General features: G+C 38.2%; 5 protein-coding genes across 5 annotated transcripts in view; 2 read left to right on the forward strand and 3 right to left on the reverse strand.

Moving 5' to 3' along the window:
- The window catches only part of atrip (ATR interacting protein), a 486,763-nt gene that overhangs the window by 409,751 nt on the left and 63,902 nt on the right, over positions 1-13,110 (forward strand). The window lies entirely within an intron of this gene.
- Positions 1-13,110, forward strand: part of LOC132976955 (CMP-N-acetylneuraminate-beta-galactosamide-alpha-2,3-sialyltransferase 2-like) — a 259,673-nt gene that overhangs the window by 83,854 nt on the left and 162,709 nt on the right. The gene's annotated exons all lie outside the window — the stretch shown is intronic.
- LOC132976924 (transcription factor HES-5-like) lies at positions 1,658-2,625 on the reverse strand. The gene is made up of 2 exons (XM_061041200.1): positions 2,503-2,625; positions 1,658-2,393 (listed from the first exon to the last, which is right to left on the reverse strand). The coding sequence occupies exons 1-2, from the start codon at positions 2,623-2,625 to the stop codon at positions 1,974-1,976; spliced, it is 543 nt and encodes a 180-aa protein (XP_060897183.1). The 3' UTR covers positions 1,658-1,973.
- On the reverse strand, positions 6,897-7,954 carry LOC132976926 (transcription factor HES-5-like). Its single transcript, XM_061041202.1, has 2 exons — positions 7,832-7,954; positions 6,897-7,724 (listed from the first exon to the last, which is right to left on the reverse strand). Exons 1-2 carry the CDS (start codon positions 7,952-7,954, stop codon positions 7,392-7,394), a joined length of 456 nt encoding a protein of 151 aa, XP_060897185.1. The 3' UTR covers positions 6,897-7,391.
- Positions 10,931-12,140, reverse strand: LOC132976922 (transcription factor HES-5-like). Its single transcript, XM_061041197.1, has 2 exons — positions 12,002-12,140; positions 10,931-11,892 (listed from the first exon to the last, which is right to left on the reverse strand). Exons 1-2 carry the CDS (start codon positions 12,122-12,124, stop codon positions 11,473-11,475), a joined length of 543 nt encoding a protein of 180 aa, XP_060897180.1. The 5' UTR covers positions 12,125-12,140; the 3' UTR covers positions 10,931-11,472.

Below are 13,110 nucleotides of genomic sequence, written 5' to 3' on the forward strand. Positions count from 1 at the left end.
AATTAACATTGAGATAAAGATTGCCATAAGATGTGTCCACCATTAGCTGTTTTTACATAGTAAACAAATATTTGTAGAAAAACGTTAGCATTTAGCAGCTGTGCCTTTTCTAAAGTATCTTGGTGCTTTATTAAGTTGTGTTCGTTGTTACCGAAGATTACTTTTGAATGTTTTTCTCTTGATGTCCTTGATGCCTTAGGGCTCCACTAAATTCTTTGTTTTCTTGCCTGTAAGTTGACAGACGTGTAGTTTCTTTGTAATCAAGCTTCCTGCAGTTCAAAAACTTGAGTTTCATGGTGTAAATCTGAGAAACATCTGTATTGTAGGAGATGTCTAATTTTTTGTGTTTTAACAATTAACATGGATTAACAGATTAACAAAGTCTATGTGAAAACTTTAATATATGCTGTGCCAAAGATATTGACTCTCTCTCTAAAAGTAATGACTATAAAAGACTTTGAAGCTGATTCATATCACAGAAAAACTTAAAGACAGGTGTATGGTTAAAAGCAAGTTTTAGATTTGAAAGCTGAGCTCGCTTAATCGTCTCTCTTCAGGTCAAAGGTCTGGATCTATTGTCCCACAGGACTCTGTGAGTGAGGTTCCTCTGCTTTCCCACACTCTGTCCTTTCACTGGAGGAACAATAGAAGTGTGCCTTTTATTTATCTCTTTAGATATAATGCCTCTCCTCTTTAAAGTGGGACATGGTGAGGATTAAACTTTAATTGACAACAGAACCGTTATATTGGTGCGGCAGGTCTCGTTGTACTGTACATTATCCCATGAGATTTTAGATCTTAATGAACTATGAAATGAGTCTTGATTTTTGTCATTCACCTTCTGTAAAAAACTTGCTTGATAAAAATTGTGATGGATCATTTTTGTTCTTCAATCAACCTTATGTTGTAAGAATGATCTTTCTTTTGTCGGTCAGCTGATACAAACTGCCTCTATAAACTAAAAGCATGTTGAAAGAAAAGTAGAATGTTTTCCTCTTGATAATGAGGTTTCAACTCAAATGACATGAAACAAAACAGTTTACCATTTGCAGTTTGTTTATTGAATCGGGCAAAATGAGAGACATTAGGTAAACTCTAGAGGTGATGATACATCACAACAACAACTTGTAGTATTCCACAAGACACACTGTACTCAAAGAGAGTAAAGGAACAACCGTCTTTATAAAAGACAAACCATACACAATATTTGAGGACACAGTCCTCACTGAAGCATGTGAATTTTTAAGTATCAAAACATTCTTACTTAGTGTACAAAGAAATCACTATTGGATCTTACAACAGATCACATTGTTCTTTAGATCATTCAAGTCAACTGACTCGGCAAATAAAAATATGCTGATATCACTTGAAAACTGTAAATGATTACTTCAACTTTCTTTCACAAGAAAGTTGGGCCATACAGAAATACCTTTACAAGAAAGGATAAACATTTAGATCTTACAACAGATCAGATGCGATTAAATGTGGTTCATGCAACATGCATGATGAGATGCAGTATTTCGTAATAGAAAAGATACTGTTACTTCATATCATTTGGAAATGTCATATTAAACAAAGGGAAAAAGCTAAATACTGCCTTCTGAGCAAAAAGAAGAGCAAGTCTGTTAAGTTATGACATTTAGATAAGAAATGAGATCTTACAACAGATCAGTTATAAAATATCAAATGAAGATCCTTGATGACAATATGTCTTCAATAGGACAGGTCAATGTTTTTGATCAGTATGATCAATAATATTAAAGGATTACAAATGTAACCGGATCATATACCAGCTATACATAAAGTACAGTGATATAAAACAATTGCTGAAGCAATTAGATTTGGATCATGCAACATGCATGACAAGAATTGAAGAAAAACATTTTCATAAAATCTCATAGATTTCAGTCCAGTATTCTTTGACCAATGTGGTCGTCTCAGTTTGTCTGGTAGTAACTCCAGTCTGTTGGTGTCTACCACGGCCTCCAGGGGGCGCTGTTGACTGGACTCTTCTCTTTGGTGTTGCTGGTCTGGACTGTGGAGCTCAGAGGAGAGAAGTCAGCCTCTCTCAGGTTCTTATCAGAGGAAGGCTGCAGCTTGTTGAAGTGGTTCAGCAGTCTTCTCTGGGACTTCATGTTCACTTGCTGTCTGGACAGAAAGTGTGTCGTCTCTTGGACACACCTGGAGAATCCCTGGTTGACAGCTGCTGAGTTCACAATCTGATGCTGCTGCAGTCGTCTGAGGACACAAACTGTCATCTCCAGGATGTCTGCTTTCTCCAGCTTGGAGTCTGGCTCTTGTTTGAGGAACTCTGGACCCAGGAGAGACTTGAGCTGCTCAATGCTGCTGTTGATTCGCTCTCTGCGTAACTTCTCCACCTGAGGCTTTCTGAGCTGCAGAAAGAAAAAACAAAATCATTAGTCAACTTATTCTAGGAAACATTTTAGTGAAAAAAGACATCTTCAAATGAAAGGTTTAAGTTTTCTTGGATCTTGAATTTACCTTGTGTGTCAGAGTCAGATGTTCCTGAGAGTTGGTCATTGCTGAAGTGATTGTAGGTGCCATGTCTGGATGTCTGTGCTGTAGAGGTCTCTGTAGAGAGAATCTGATCTCTGCTGGCTTCATCCCTCCTATTTATAGTCCCACATCTCCATATGAATGTGTGGGTTTGGGTCTGCATGGACTTTCTCACAGTCTCATCCAATCAGAGAGCTTGTTGGGACAATAAGACATGCAGTGGAGTGAATGCTGTTAATGCCTCTGGGACAATGGTTAGGTCTCAGGGGAACAGGTGGGGGATCGGGGGCGTGAATGAGACACTCACAGAGCTCTGTGAGAATCTGGGAAAGTATTGACCCTGTAGAGAGATCAGATCTACTGCTTGATGCTGGATCAATGACTTTGACTCAGCACACGCTCATCAAACTGCACACACGTGTGAGACTGACTGTAAAGTTACATTAGATATAAAATTTGATAATCTGAACATTTATTTGGGCACAACTTGCAGTCAATCTTGAGACATTCCCGTCAGTTTTTCTTCATTGTCTTTCAATGGTCAGTTTTTGATAATTAGAACGTTGTAAGATAGGAAATACATGTACAATAGAAATAAGTGCAAAAACTAAGTGGATTAGAAGTTTTGTCAGGCCGCTTTTTTTGGCTAAATTCAAATTAAGCTGACGTAATCACTTCATTTCTAAGGGATAACCGTGCATTTTCTAACCCTGATAACGCTTCTTCGTCTCGCTTTTTCAGCGAAACAATATTGTCCAAACAGTCCTGTGAAATTTCAAAAAGGTCGTGAATCATCCTTTTGGCGCCAAAAATAAAATGAAGGCAATTATCATGCTGCTGTCCAGATGTAGCCTAACAGAGCCATTTGACACGTGCCTTGTAGTCGGTGTGAGTAACAAGTTGAGCGCACTTTCCCACACTGACTCCCTGTATGGTGTGGTCATTGATCCACAAAGGGACTTGTGTGGCAGATGGCTGTGTGTAGAAACACAGCCTGACACCATCAACCATCTGGAGGGAAAGCACGCCATTGGCTGAGTCTGATAGTCTCTCCTAGTGGAATTTTTTGTCAAAAATCTCCCTATAATTTCCCCCCCTCAAGAAATGTAATTTTAAATTGTCAGCATCCAAACATTGTTCTGCAATTTTAAACTCCGGGTATGCATATTTTCATTACAGACAGTAAACCAGTATGAAAACCAGCTCTGCACTTTGATGGTGGGAGGTATCCCCTGGGGACAGCTGCTTCCTGAAGTGTGCCAAATCCCTTTAGAGGATTACTTGGTGGGATGGGAGTCCCTCATATTCAACTACTGTTCTCATGAGCTTTCCCACACTCCATCTATTAGCAGAAACAAGGCATGTGCTCCCCCACAAAAAGGAAGTTTTCAGGGTCCTGTGCACAAGCAGAATACAGGGGTTTGGCGCCGTAAAAAGATTAATGAGCCATTTTGGTCTTAAACAACATGTTCAATTTAAAAAAAAAAAAAAAGGGGGGTTTTAAATAATTTCTTCCAAATTTGAGACCCATGTGAAAGAGTGCATCTTATACATCCCTTCAGTTTTCGGTAATATGATAGCTAATTATGATCAAAAGGGAGATCTTTTCATTACATTTCTTTGGACCGAAGTCTACATCAGTAGTAAGAAGGCACAGGAAAAGACAATCATAACTACTGATGGCAAATGGTGAGCATGTCAACAGCTATCAGGTAATGTTTCCCAGGTGCTCTCAGGTAGCACAGCTCCTTCAACCACAAAATAATGACCCTGCCACACCACACAAGTAATTTCTATTTATTTATAAAGTATATCAATTCTAACTAAACCCTCTCCCTGTATGTCTACAGAAAATAAGAACAGAGATTTGGTTGCATCACAACATTCATAAACGGTTACAGTCATGAAAATAAACATTCAAATGTGAGGAACCAACCCTCATAAACTGTCACCCAGCAAGTGCACCGACGCTGGCCTTGAGGAGGAAGCATAATGGCAGCAGCATTGAGTGAAAGGAATTTCTCCTGAGGTTTACCACTGACATCATTGCACATTTGAGTGGTGAGTAGCTTTGCTTTAACCTAAAGTGGTCTTCATTACAGTCCCATGTTGCAACATTAGCTAGCTAGCACATGTTATGCTTTTCAAAGCACACATCCTTTTGGCACCTCGACGCTGTCCATTTTAAGGTGTTATAAATTAGCTAAGGAGACGCTTTGTTTTGAAACTGTCTGTAAAGAGTTTCTTCTTTGAGTAAGTGATTGATGTGCTTCTTTTGGTTGTTGAAGTTATTCAGCAGCCTCATATTAGCCACTGTTTGGCCAAAAAGAATGAGTACAGGCAGATGGTCAAGCTACATATTGCTGTGCAAGCCTTTCTTAGCACATACAATGTGTACAGGCAAGTGTTCACTGTTCAAAGTCCAGTTATATACAAGTCATACCAGTATAAGAGAGACATAAAAACTTTGTGCAACAGCTAAAAACATATGAGCATTAGCCAGTAGTGAAGAAATGTATCCAAGATTACATGGGGACATCAGAAGCAGCAGAACCAACACCTGTACTTAATGCAACAGCTAACTTTCCTCAGGTGTTATCTGAATCTGCCTCTCTCTGTCAGACTCCCAAAACCAAGGTTGTTTTTTATAATGACAACGTAAAGCAGGTGTATGTACCTTGTATCCCCTGTTAGTTTATAAACAGCAGATGAACAGCCATCTCTTTAAGTAAAATAAAACACCTTTCCGTCGGGACGTTTTAAAAGGATACATCTTTCATTTGTACTGAGCATTCATGAAGAACCAAGCATCCCAAGCTGAAGTCGGCAAATAGACGTGAACCCCTTCGAGAGAAGGGCGTTATCCTGAGACATTTAACCAGCCACCCTGCACGGTCTTCTCAAGTGTCAGTGGTAAGAAACTTTTATATTGACCTCAAGCTCTACTTTTCATTATTTTCCACCCATATATTGTCACATCACAGTTATTTAACAAGCGTGTTATTGCTTGATTCGTTTCCCCAGGTACTCAGTAATGTTAATTCCAGTTGGTACGATCTAAGGTTTGCTTGTCAAATAGTCGTCTGTGTATTTCTCGTCTCAAATAGCCAGTTTATGAACTTGTGCAGTGGCCTACCAGCTTGTGTTTATCTTTCAAAGCTGGAGTATTATGAGGTTGTAGTACTGAGAAACACTTCCATTTATGGCGGTAGTCACTATCCCAAAATCTAGCAGGTCAAATGTATTAGTTTAACTGTAAGAGCACTGTGCTCTCTCTGGATTAAATTACATTATTTTTTAAAACATATTTAAGCTGATTTCGATAAGAGGACCACTTGTAACCAGAGGTTTGTTGTAAGGCAAGTTCCAGATATAAAAGCTGAGCTCTCTTTTAATCTGTCTCTCTTCAGGTCAAAGGTCTGGATCTATTGTCCCACAGGGCTCTGTGAGTGAGGTTCCTCTGCTTTCCCACACTCTGTCCTTTCATTGCTTTCACTGGAGGAACAATAGAAGTGTGCCTTATTATGCATCTCTTTAGACACCATGTAAGACCTACTTAAAAACACGCATGGTAAACATTATACCAAAATACCTTAAGATGACAGATATACCGAAATTTTAATGTTGCAATGGGCTCCATTTAAACAAGGTCTAATTATTTTATGTATCCTACCTCAGGAGATATCGTAATCAAACATGATTACTTTTGTTTTTGATGTTTGTTCTGGTAGATTCTACAGGGAAAAGGTCTTACAATATGTGTTTATAATTATTTTGTTTTATTAACTGATTAATAACACCTCTTTAAATTAATTGAATATAAAAAAGAAGGTATAGATTTTGTTTCATCTTCAGAAAGGTGTGACACAAAATGACATTCAAAAGTTTTACAGTTTGAAGTTTTTGTTTATTCAACAAGGCACAATAAGCCAAGAAGTTTCAAAGCTCCCTCTAGAGGTGATGATGCATCACAGCAACAACTTGTAGATTTCTACAAGACACACTGTACTCAGAGAGAGTAAAGGAACAAGCGTCTTTATAAAAGACAAACCATACATAATATTTGAGGACACAGTCCTCACTGAACAATTTCTTTTTCTTCAAAACAAAACATTGGGAATCAATGTTGCAATAAAATACATCAACATTTAACCTTACAACATATCAGTCAAATATATTAATATTCAAAGTATGCAATAAACATCCAAAGAATATGAAAATTAACAACTGCCACTGGACAATCGTGACAGTCTGACATTGAACAACATGTTTTATAATTAAACGATAAACATATTGATCTTAAAACAAATCGCTTTGATGAATCACAAAAAGTACTTGAAAGTCTAAGATGGTAATATGTCCATGAAAAAAACAAGTTAATTTTCATTGAATTAAAAATGAAGAATAATTATCAAGAGGTAATAAATTCCTCCACATTGTTGCTGCACATGATGTGCAGTCAAACATATAGACATGTATCACATGCAGGAAGTAATAAAAGTATCACAAGAAAAATGTGATGTTAAGAAAACCTTTACAAGAAAGGATAAGAAATTAGATCTTATAACAGATCAGTTATGAAATATCAAATGAAGATCCTTGATGACAATATGTCTTCAATAGGACAGGTCAATGTTTTTGTTCAGTATGATCAATCATATTAAAGGATTACAAATGTAACCGGATCATATACCAGCTATACATAAAGTACAGTGATATAAAACAATTGCTGAAGCAATTAGATTTGGATCATGCAACATGCATGACAAGAATTGAAGAAAAACATTTTCATAAAATCTCATAGATTTCAGTCCAGTATTCTTTGACCAATGTGGTCGTCTCAGTTTGTCTGGTAGAAACTTCAGTCTTGTCGTCTACCACGGCCTCCAGGGGGCGCTGTTGACTGGACTCTTCTCTTTGGTGTTGCTGGTCTGGACTGTGGAGCTCAGAGGAGAGAAGTCAGCCTCTCTCAGGTTCTTATCAGAGGAAGGCTGCAGCTTGTTGAAGTGGTTCAGCAGTCTTCTCTGCTGGTGATTCTGCTGCTGCAGTCGTCTGAGGACACAAACTGTCATCTCCAGGATGTCTGCTTTCTCCAGCTTGGAGTCTGGCTCTTGTTTGAGGAACTCTGGACCCAGGAGAGACTTGAGCTGCTCAATGCTGCTGTTGATTCGCTCTCTGCGTAACTTCTCCACCTGAGGCTTTCTGAGCTGCAGAAAGAAAAACAAAATCATTAGTCAACTTATTCTGAGAAGCATTTTAGTGTAAAAAGACATCTTCAAATGAAAGGTTCAGTTTTCTTGGATCTTGAATTTACCTTGTGTGTCAGAGTCAGATGTTCCTGAGAGTTGGTCATTGCTGAAGTGATTGTAGGTGCCATGTCTGGATGTCTGTGCTGTAGAGGTCTCTGTAGAGAGAATCTGATCTCTGCTGGCTTCATCCCTCCTATTTATAGTCCCACACCTCCATATGAATGTGTGGGTTTGGGTCTGCATGGACTTTCTCACAGTCTCATCCAATCAGAGAGCATATAGGGACAATAGAGGATGCAGCAGGGTGAATGCTGTTAATGCCTGTGGGACAATGGTTAGGTCTCAGGGGAACAGGTGGAGGACACTCACAGCGCTCTGTGATAATCTGGGAAATTATTGACCCTGTAGAGAGAGCAAGTCTGCTTCTTGATGCTGGATCAATGACTTTGACTCAGCACATGATGGTCACCCCAACATACACGTGAGGAACTGACATTAATTGCAAAAGACAGTGCATGAGTAACACCAAAATCAAATGCCTTGTTAAAAAAATTGTGACTCAATATAAAAAATGTATTAAAAATTTGAGGAATCAGTGAATTGTCAATTCCCTGTAATGACTGAGGAAAATTTAACTTCAACATTTAATCTTCAGTTGATAATTTTGTTAAATATTTTGTTCTTGTTAACCTACATATGTTGCTTGACTCCTGCTCATTATTAACAAAATACTTTGCAAACTTAAGAAGCAGTTTCATATTCAGTCATAGCAGCCTAAATTAATTTGAGGCAATTATCACTCTGACGTCCAGATCCAGCAGTCATTTGACACGTGCCTTGTAGTCGGTGTGAGTAAAGCTTCGGACGTGCTTTCCCACACTGCCTCCCTGTATGGTGTGGTCATTGATCGACAAAGGGACTTCTGTGGCAGATGCTGGCTGAGTGTTGTTATGGAAAAGGAGCCTGACATCACCAACCATCTGGAGGGAAAGCACGTCATTGGCTGGCTCTATTATCCAACAAATTTCACATTTTCTTAGAGAGCTGTGCTATAAAATAAAAAATAACAATCTATGTTTCTTTAGCAATATCTAAATTGTCTTTGCAGGTTAAACATTTTTACCTCCATTCATTACATGCTTCACGTAAAACCAAATGGATCTTAATTTAAGCTCACCGATGAAGGTGGGAGGTTTCCTGAGAGGCAGCTGTTTCATGAAGTGTGCCAAATCCCTTTTGGGAAGTACAAGGCTGCTGGTGGGATAAATGTCGTTCATACTTAACTCTGCCCTCTTGAGCTTTCCCACACTCCCTCCATTAGTGGAAAATAGGCATGTGCCCCACTATGGATTGACTTTGTTAGTCTGATGTCTTTGGCAGTTGGTGTAGCCACTTCAAATGTTATATTATACATTTCTTAATTGTTGTCCAATTACAGTGTTTAATTTAGCATTGTAGGATTTTCCCCATGCCACCCCCTGGTCATAATTTATATGATGGGAAGTTGATGCTGGATATCACCTCAGGATCCAAAAATAAGATTCATAACGATGACCAAAACTTAACATTCAGAGATTTTTAAAGCTCCAGTTTTTAATGGCTCAAGTGACCACATAATTAAAAAGAGATACAGGGGGACAAAACAAACTTAAAAAGTGTTGATTTTCATTTACAGTCTTACCAAAACCAAAAAGTAAATGCTTAACATATTAAATTCATACTCTTGGGTCAGTTACAATGTGTCAGCACAGGTCTTTCTGCTCAAAAGACTGGACTTGCCAAGGTTGGTCCTTCCTCTCTAATCTGGGACTCTTCAGTCAACACAGGTGATTTTAGCAAAACAATCGCAACAAAGTTGATGAAAATCTTTCAATTGAACAACAGATTCCCTTATAGTTAGACAATAACATCCCTGATCTTATACCACAAGCTTATTCATATTTCTACCAGCCGGATGAGTTGATTACATTGAACAACTTTAAGGTTTAAGAACCCTGTTAACAATGCCCATGTCCATGGCATTAAATATTAAATGTAGTTTGTCATCATATCTTCAGATATGTTTTAAAAGGTCACATCACATAAGGTACTGAAATAACACTGTCATGGCTAATGGCTTTCACCAGATTAAATGGCAATAATGTAAAAAGATATGAATGCTTTTTTATTCATTAGAACATCTTTAAGAGATAAACTTGAAACCGGATGAAAAATGTAAAGAAAGTTCCAGTTTTAAAAGCTGAGCTCTCTTTTAATCTGTCTCTCTTCAGGTCAAAGGTCTGGATCTATTGTCCCACAGGGCTCTGTGAGTGAGGTTCCTCTGCTTTCCCACACTCTGTCCTTTCACTGCTTTCACTGGAGGAACAATAGAAGTGTGCCTTATGATGCATCTCATTAGACACCATGTAAGACCTCTGAGGGAAATGGTTAAAGTTAAACTTCAACTGAAGGCTAAACCAAAATATTGGTGAAGTAAAGGTATTTTCTTCTACTGTACTTTCCCCCATTTTGTTTTAAATGACTTTAGTGTCTCCACAAAATGAAGTTATATTTGATGCACTATCCCCCCTTAGCAGAAATAGTCATTGAACATCCTTATGTTTAGTTTGTGTTCTTAATATTTGTGGTAGGATAAACATTGCTATATGTGCTTAAAAAGCTCTTGTTAATCAATCCATGATTGAGACTTCTATCAGATATATTGATCATGAAAATGAAAGTATAAAGTTTGTTTTCAGGTGACAAATTGACAAACCAAAAAGTTCAGGTTTAGTGTTTGTTTATTTCAGAAAACACAATGAGCCACATAAAGTCTTGCAGCTCCCTCTAGAGGTGATGATACATCACAACAACAACTTGTAGATTTCTACAAGACACACTGTACTCAAAGAGAGTAAAGGAACAAGCGTCTTTATAAAAGACAAACCATACATAATATTTGAGGACACAGTCCTCACTGAAGCATGTGAATTTTCTCACAAAGTATCAAAACATTAGAACTAATAGTACAAGAAAACATTACAACACATCTTATTTTTCTTAATAGAAAAATTCAATTGAAGTCTGAAAATACATGAAATTAAATTCCCACTAAAAACTGTGAGAGTACATCAAACAAACCTTTTATAATAAAAGGATAAACATGTTGATCTTAAAATAGATCATTTATCAATAATCACATGAAGTGATCCAAAGTAATGTTCAAGAAATGAACAAGTTAATTCAAAATCAATAACAATTATCAAGAGGTAATAAATACCTCCACATTGTTGCTGCACATGATGTGCAGTCAAACATATAGACATGTATCACATGCAGGAAGTAATAAAAGTATCACAAGAAAAATGTGACGTTAAGAAAACCTTTACAAGAAAGGATAAGAAATTAGATCTTACAACAGATCAGTTATGAAATATCAAATGAAGATCCTTGATGACAATATGTCTTCAATAGGACAGGTCAATGTTTTTGATCAGTATGATCAATAATATTAAAGGATTACAAATGTAACCGGATCATATACCAGCTATACATAAAGTACAGTGATATAAAACAATTGTTGAAGCAATTAGATTTGGATCATGCAACATGCATGACAAGAATTGAAGAAAAACATTTTCATAAAATCTCATAGATTTCAGTCCAGTATTCTTTGACCAATGTGGTCGTCTCAGTTTGTCTGGTAGTAACTCCAGTCTGTTGGTGTCTACCAAGGCCTCCAGGGGGCGCTGTTGACTGGACTCTTCTCTTTGGTGTTGCTGGTCTGGACTGTGGAGCTCAGAGGAGAGAAGTCAGCCTCTCTCAGGTTCTTATCAGAGGAAGGCTGCAGCTTGTTGAAGTGGTTCAGCAGTCTTCTCTGGGACTTCATGTTCACTTGCTGTCTGGACAGAAAGTGTGTCGTCTCTTGGACACACCTGGAGAATCCCTGGTTGACAGCTGCTGAGTTCACAATCTGATGCTGCTGCAGTCGTCTGAGGACACAAACTGTCATCTCCAGGATGTCTGCTTTCTCCAGCTTGGAGTCTGGCTCTTGTTTGAGGAACTCTGGACCCAGGAGAGACTTGAGCTGCTCAATGCTGCTGTTGATTCGCTCTCTGCGTAACTTCTCCACCTGAGGCTTTCTGAGCTGCAGAAAGAAAAACAAAAATCATTAGTCAACTTATTCTGAGAAGCAAGTTAGTGTAAAAAGATATCTTCAAATGAAAGGTTTAAGTTTTCTTGGATCTTGAATTTACCTTGTGTGTCAGAGTCAGATGTTCCTGAGAGTTGGTCATTGCTGAAGTGATTGTAGGTGCCATGTCTGGATGTCTGTGCTGTAGAGGTCTCTGTAGAGAGAATCTGATCTCTGCTGGCTTCATCCCTCCTATTTATAGTCCCACATCTCCATATGAATGTGTGGGTTTGGGTCTGACTGGACTTTCTCACAGTCTCATCCAATCAGAGAGCTTGTTGAGACAATAAGGCATGTGACGCGGCAACACACTTATTGCTGTTAATGCCTGAGGGACAATGATTAGATCTCAGGGGAACAGGTGGAGGACTGGGGGTAATGGAGAGACACTGACAGAGCTTCTATTTGAATCTGGGAAAGTGTTGACCCTGTAGAGAGAGCAGATCTGCTGCCTGATGCTGGATCAATGACTTTGACTCAGCACATGTCTGTACATGTCTTTACTTTTACATGGGGAGTTTGTTCTTGGAGCACTTTGTATTTTAAATATGGAAAAAAAATTGTGTACTCTCATCTTCTAAAGTTTTTATCAATTTAAACACTAAATCTATCACGTAAAACTGTTCAATTGTTTTTGCAAAAAGGTATTGTTATCTTTTTTCTTTTATCAGATTTTGATTTGTGCATCTTTTTTTTTTAATAGTATTTTTGTTAAAATTTCGGTGAAATCATGGAAAACAATTTTTAACTATTGAAAGCACCAAGAAATGCTGTCCAGGTTAGCAGTCATTTGACACGTGCCTCGTTGTCGGTGTGAGTAACAAGTTGAGCACACTTTCCCACACTGCCTCCCTGTATGGTGTGGTCATTGATCCACAATAGGACTTCTGTGGCAGATGCTGGCTGTGTGTTGTTATGGGAACAGACCGTGACATCACCAACCATCTGGAGGGAAAGCACACCATTGGCTGGCAATAATCTGCCTCATAATATCACCAAACATTTTGTCTTGTCATTCATTTGAATCACTCATCTTCAGTATGCTACTTTACTGAATATAACCTGCAGCAAATAACATCATTAGGTTGGAAAGGTTCCAAGGAAGGCAGATGTTTCCTGAAGTGTGCCATATCCCTTTGGAGAATCACTGCTAGTGGTGGGAATTTCACTTAA

Source organism: Labrus mixtus, chromosome 7 (genome assembly GCF_963584025.1).
Source record: "Labrus mixtus chromosome 7, fLabMix1.1, whole genome shotgun sequence".
NCBI classification, from domain to species: domain Eukaryota; kingdom Metazoa; phylum Chordata; class Actinopteri; order Labriformes; family Labridae; genus Labrus; species Labrus mixtus.

What these genes read in the sequence shown, in the direction of transcription:
- LOC132976924 (XM_061041200.1), bottom strand. Translation starts at nt 2,625, where the DNA reads ATGAAGCCAGCAGAGATCAGATTCTCTCTACAGAGACCTCTACAGCAC. An exon ending in ATCTGACTCTGACACACAAG is followed by an intron (nt 2,394 to 2,502) that starts GTAAATTCAAGA and finishes TTCTTTCTGCAG; the next exon opens with CTCAGAAAGCCTCAGGTGGA.
- LOC132976926 (XM_061041202.1), bottom strand. Translation starts at nt 7,954, where the DNA reads ATGAAGCCAGCAGAGATCAGATTCTCTCTACAGAGACCTCTACAGCAC. An exon ending in ATCTGACTCTGACACACAAG is followed by an intron (nt 7,725 to 7,831) that starts GTAAATTCAAGA and finishes TTCTTTCTGCAG; the next exon opens with CTCAGAAAGCCTCAGGTGGA.
- LOC132976922 (XM_061041197.1), bottom strand. Translation starts at nt 12,124, where the DNA reads ATGAAGCCAGCAGAGATCAGATTCTCTCTACAGAGACCTCTACAGCAC. An exon ending in ATCTGACTCTGACACACAAG is followed by an intron (nt 11,893 to 12,001) that starts GTAAATTCAAGA and finishes TTCTTTCTGCAG; the next exon opens with CTCAGAAAGCCTCAGGTGGA.